The sequence below is a fragment of the Triturus cristatus genome, chromosome 4_1 (assembly GCF_964204655.1).
Source record: "Triturus cristatus chromosome 4_1, aTriCri1.1, whole genome shotgun sequence".
Lineage (NCBI taxonomy): Eukaryota > Metazoa > Chordata > Amphibia > Caudata > Salamandridae > Triturus > Triturus cristatus.
The window spans coordinates 156,237,192-156,243,065 of NC_140585.1; the positions used below are offsets into that span (position 1 = coordinate 156,237,192).

A 5,874-nucleotide genomic window follows, 5' to 3' on the forward strand; every position below is an offset into this window, starting at 1 on the left:
TCACCCGCAGTAATGGTTGCTGAGTAAAAGTCGGTATTGGAGTCATTATGAGCCGGGTAACGTGTTTTGATGTCCACAGATGGTGCCAGAGAGGGAATAATCAAACGTAACCATATTGGAAGACCCTGCGGTTCAGTGGGGTCCAAAGACACAGAAGGGAGCAATAGAAGTGCACTGAAATTTTGCAGCATGGCCACTTCAAAGGCATCAACCCGGGAAACTCAGAGCATGTCTGGACTAAGTGAAGAATTGACTCAATGGCCTATGAACTCAACTGACATCTTGACACACTTGCACCGTCTATTTGGGGTCAGAGTAGCAGGATGGAGTCAAGACCCACTTCGCTGTTTACTGCTTGCACTTCGACTTGGACTTCAACTTATTATAAGACTTAGAGCAGAAATTGGAGAGATCGTGAAAGATCTGTGACCTGCACTGAGATCGTGTTCATGACTAAGAGTAACTTCTTGTATTTGGTGATTTACAACTGCACCTCCCAGTCTTGATTGGCCTGCGGGTTAATTAAGGCACACTTCTCATGTGACTTCTAGTTGTGGCATCAAATGCACAACTTCTACCGGCCCATGACTAACATCTGCTTCCTTCGGTCATGGCACAGTTTGTTATTTTTGGTAGGAATTTTGTTCCATAGCTCACTGTGGAAAAGATTTTGGAGTTGTCTAAGATCCGACAAATAGCCAGATATTAAATGTTGACTGAGAGGAAACTCTGTTGAAATGGCTCTTCACTGACACAGTGGTTCACATGTCCGATTTATCTACAGTCGCACAAGAGGTTTGGCTACATTGGTGACTACTCGATCATCGCTGTAGCCAAACTTCTCTGACTGCCCAGCTGAGTAAGGGTCATCAGAGAATTTGTTATGTGTCTGTCTGCCTAAATAGGATGGGTGAACATGTAGCCGTTTTTTACTGTCAATCACAGCCTGGCAAATCCTGGCTTTAAGTGCCACTAAAAAGCAAAAACTGCCCCCCAGGCCATAGGAGATTACTTTGGGATTTTCCTTTTGAAAATAAAAAAGTAAACAGTTTGGTGCAGGGTTTCTTAATGATGACAGATCCTCAACTAAAAGGAGAAATGCATTGACAGGAACTGCTTTGACAACGGCTCATACTAATGCTTTAAATAATGACTACTAGTTTGACGGTCATTTATAAATTAAGTTGGTGACATCTCCATCAGGGCAATGGAGTAATTTGGTCGATCACCCTGGTGGGGAAACAGGCTGCCCACCTAAATACAAACTGGGCCCAAAGTTGAGAGCAGTGTTCCAGATCCACACTGGAAAACATGGAAAGGAGGGAACTGACATCAACATGGAGAGGTGGCACTTATATGCGACTCCGGTTCATCTTTTCTGGAGCTGTATAAACCCATTGTGGAGCTGAAAAAGCTAACATGGCAGTATGCATTAGGACTGCTACAAATTCTCAGGATCCATTCTGACCCCTGAGGCATTTGCTAAGGTAAGGAATCTCCTTTTAGATTAATCCGTCAGAAACATCAATTAACAACAGCCTCAGATAAATAACACTGATATAATCTTCAAATGTCTCTTATTTAGCTATCTCCTATTAAATTTCATATATTCACATATGCAAGTGACTTTTCTTTCAATTAAAAATGCACAGCACTTTGTATTATTCTGAATTTGTTTCACTGCAGGTTAATAAATCAGTTTGCACAAAATATATTGATTAATATTTGCTTGAAGTGCTTCAGTAATTGTTGTTAGGTAGAGTTCAGAGGGTCAACTATGCTTCATGGAAGCGTTTAAAGGTGAAAGCGCATTACGGCTCATGTAATGATTATTGATTTTAATGACATTCAGCATGCTGAAAGGAGTGTTTAAGCTGCATATAGTCAAGAACTGGGTAGAGAAAAATCTTTGTTTACAAGGAGCAGGGAGCTGAGAGGAGAGCTGTAAACACAATTTCCTTTGCAAAGACCAACGGCAGACGCATCAAGCTGTCAGATGAGCCATATTGGCTTGTCTAGGATGCCATTGCTGTTGAACTCAGAGAAACAATAGCTGTCTTCGTACTAAACAGTAACTCTGTTGTTCCATTAGGGTAAGAAGATAAAAAGCAAAGCCATTTATCAATCTCATACAGGCTAGTTTTGGTGCTAAGACTAGCTTAGTTGGAGGGAAGGTTGAGTGGTTGGAGAACAAATGCAGAGATACTCTAAAATACTGTAACCCCGTTGCAGTTTTCCATAATATTCTGTTTATTAGCTTCTATTGCTGCTACCATTCTTTTGTGTTTTATAGTTTCAATCATACATGTTATATCCACTAGGATTGGACTTTGTTTGTATTATCAGTCATAAAAGTATATTCTTAGTGTGTTTTCTAGAAGGTGTCTATTTATGGTGAAAGGATGTATAGTACCTACTAACAACAAGTACTCCTGGGAGTCTCGGAGGACTGATTGTTGCTCAGAATTCATCACCTGCATGTCATACTTATGTGGTCCGTGGGTTTACCCTCATCAGGTTATACATTTCATGTTGGTATGTTGAGTCTACATCACCAGAGAGTCTAGAGATCCCAAAGCTTGGGATATCTTCTGAAACATAACAGTACAATTCATGATTGTTACAGAGAGGCAGGCAACACCTGGGATTCCAATATGTGGGGTTACTCTTTCTTGAAGGGATGAATTGGTATATTCTTTCTTGCACTGCAGGAGGGCATAGGTGTTCTGTTCTCTCAAGTAATGGAGCTTTTTTCTTATAAAACTATATGCCATACAGCTGTTCTTGAAGATGAAGATGTTTGGATGATATGGTTGAATGTTTGCATGCACTTGAGACATGTCACAGCATGTAGGATGACTTCAAGGTGTGCAAAAGTAGCATCAGCTAGGCTGTAGAGCAAGTTATTGCCTCAAGCCAATGTGCGAGAAATGTAGAAATTAGCTATTATATAGCAAATCTTGATTTCTCAAGCTAAATGTAATTCTTAATGTGCAATGGAGATTAGTTTACCTCTAATAAGACAAGAGAACCTCATTTCACCTGCTTAATTTAAATCCCGGTTGACATATAGGCCTTGCTTGTATTCTGTCCTAAAAATTTGCTAGAGACACTTAAAAACCATCATTCTGATGAAGTGTACAGTAGATCTGCAATAGCACATTGTTGGTAAATTCCAAAATAATTATGTAAGATATGCCATTGTAACTTGTAAAATCATCCTAAGACTTCAGGTGGGAACATCTTATAGAACATCCTGGTTATTCAGAAGTTTATAGTTTAAGGCCAGAGTCCAACAAAATAGTAAAAAACGTATTTGGTTACTAACAAAATCATGGACACATATAAATTACCTTTTTGTTTTCAATATTTATGGCTGAAGTAAAAAACATTAACATTTTCTATTTCTATCAGCATCTTCAGTGTTGCTCCAGCTGGCACATGTCCACATCCAATGGAAGGAAGTAACTACACTGTGCTTACAGAATTCCTGCTGTCAGGACTTACAGATGTTCCAGAACTGGAAATTCTACTTTTCCTGATATTCCTCACTGTTTACATCATCACTGTTTTTGGGAATGCTGGAATTATCCTTCTGATCACAAGTGACCCTTGCCTTCACACACCAATGTACTTCTTCATCAGTCACCTTGCCGTTATTGATCTGTTTTATTCTTCCACTATCACCCCAAAGATGTTGACTGACCTCCTGGCAGTGAGGAAATCTATTTCTGTCCCAGGCTGTTTTACCCAACTAGCCGCCTTTTCCCTGTTTGCTACATCAGAGAGCAACCTTCTATCATTGATGGCTTTTGACCGATATGTAGCAATTTGCATCCCATTGCGTTACACACTCATAATGGCCAAGAATGTCTGCCTGTGGTCAGTGGCGGGGGTGTATGTTGCCAGCCTTATGAGCTGTGTGATTAACACTGGGTACATATCTGTACTTTCCTTTTGTGGGCCAAATGTAATCAGGCACTTCTTTTGTGACTTTGTGGCCCTCTATAGGGTGTCATGCACTGATACCTGGAGCAATGAGATGCTGTTGTTCGCCTTCTCTGCACTGTTTACATTCAGTGCCATCCTCATTATTCTATTCTCCTACAGTTCCATTCTTTGTGCAGTTTTTAAAATTCAATCTGTGAGGGGTAGAAGTAAGGTCATCTCCACCTGTGGATCCCACTTTCTGTGTGTCGTGATTTTTTACGGGACTCTCCTCTACATGTATCTCAGACCAAACTCCAGCCATTCCCAGGAGCAAGACTTTGTGAGCTCTGTGTTCTACGCCGTGGTTATCCCCATGCTAAATCCCCTGATCTACAGCCTCAGGAACAAGAGCATGAAGAATTCTCTGAAAAAATTAGGATTGAAGAACACCTTCCCATTCTGGTGAGAGGCTGGAACAGACACTTGTGAGGCTAAACCTTCTGCAATTTGCTATAAGAGATATAGCGACCTGGTGCGGGTTTCATCAGTGGAAAACGTGATCTTTTCTTTTTTATCATCTAAGTTAAACATTCCCTTTCAGTTGTGTTCATTTTCAGGTGTTAGGCATTTTAGGAACACCAATCCTTATCTTAGAGTTTATCAGATCACATCAGGGGCAATTTGAAAACATTTTTTGCACAAGCACCCAAATTGGAGCTAGAAATAACTGGTATTAGTTAAGTGTTGCAAGATAATTTTATTTATTTATATATTTTAAATTTTTATAGAGCGCAAACCAGACCCGTGAGGGTATCAGAGTGCTTTACAGTAATATGGGTGGTGTACAAAGCGATGGGTAGGGAGGGAACAATTGGGTAAAATAGAGGATACATGATGCAACGAAGAACACGTAGTCTAAAGTTCCGGCTACATGTGGGAAGAAATCAAAACAGATAGATACAATGAACAGAAAGGCATATAGTCTCACTCTTGGGGTGATGCCCAGGAGCACAGGGATAGGTAGATAACTGTAGAAGTTGTGTTTCTATGCCAGTCCTTTTACGTATAGACACGTCCAGAGGTTCAAATGCCACTAAAAGCCTCTTCTGAATTCATTCTTCAGGATTCTAAGAAAGGGCATTTTGGTACATACAGTCTACTTTTGGTAAGAGATTCATACCTGAACAACCATATTTTTTATGTTTTCCACAATCCGTGGCAGTCTTGGGAAGCAGGTGCTTTCTCAACCCTCTTCTTGAAGACAGTTCTGAATGGGGCCGCTTCACAAAGGTAAACTGAGACAAAAGTCTAACTTCATGACTTTTGATATTCACAGAGATCATTTATGAGTGGTATCTTTACATCCGCAGTCATCTGCGCACCTGGGCCGCACTCTCTGCACCTGGGCCGTACTCTCCGGCTCGAGCCGGATGAAGTGTAATCAAAGGGCCAGAATGCAATTTTTACAAAAGGGAACATTAGGAACATGCGATAAATAGTGGAGATGGTCATGTAAAACTGTAGATGTAAAGGTACGACTCGTAAATGATCTTTGTGAATATCAAAAGTAGTAAAGTTAGACTTTTGTCTCAGATCAGCCCCTATATGTATATTATCACGATGCTAAAACAAGTGAATTTAAACATTGTGCGTTTGCCGCATTTTATGGGCAGAAGTATTTTTCTGCCTGTGAGTATGTCACTTTCTTGCTGTTTTAAATGTATAATGTGTAAACTTTGTCATTTTCTAATGTTCCAGTTTTAACACTATATTTAATACAAAAGCCAAATGTGTACAAAATGTATTTCATTATTTAATGTCTTTCCGTAGTTCGGATATAGAGTTAATAAAGGTGGAACTAAAGCTTTAAATGCCAACTAAAGCACATGAACTTGACAGAAAGAGATGGAGTAACTACAAATGCATACTTTATATAATGTAAAC

At 39.9% G+C, this 5,874-nt stretch overlaps 1 protein-coding gene across 1 annotated transcript; it reads left to right on the forward strand.

The window, feature by feature from the left end:
* The first annotated feature begins 3,454 nt into the window (after positions 1 to 3,454).
* LOC146853754 (olfactory receptor 5AR1-like) lies at positions 3,455 to 4,396 on the forward strand. The gene has a single exon (XM_085650866.1). It carries the CDS (start codon positions 3,455 to 3,457, stop codon positions 4,394 to 4,396), a length of 942 nt encoding a protein of 313 aa, XP_085506992.1.
* Positions 4,397 to 5,874: the final 1,478 nt, after the last annotated feature.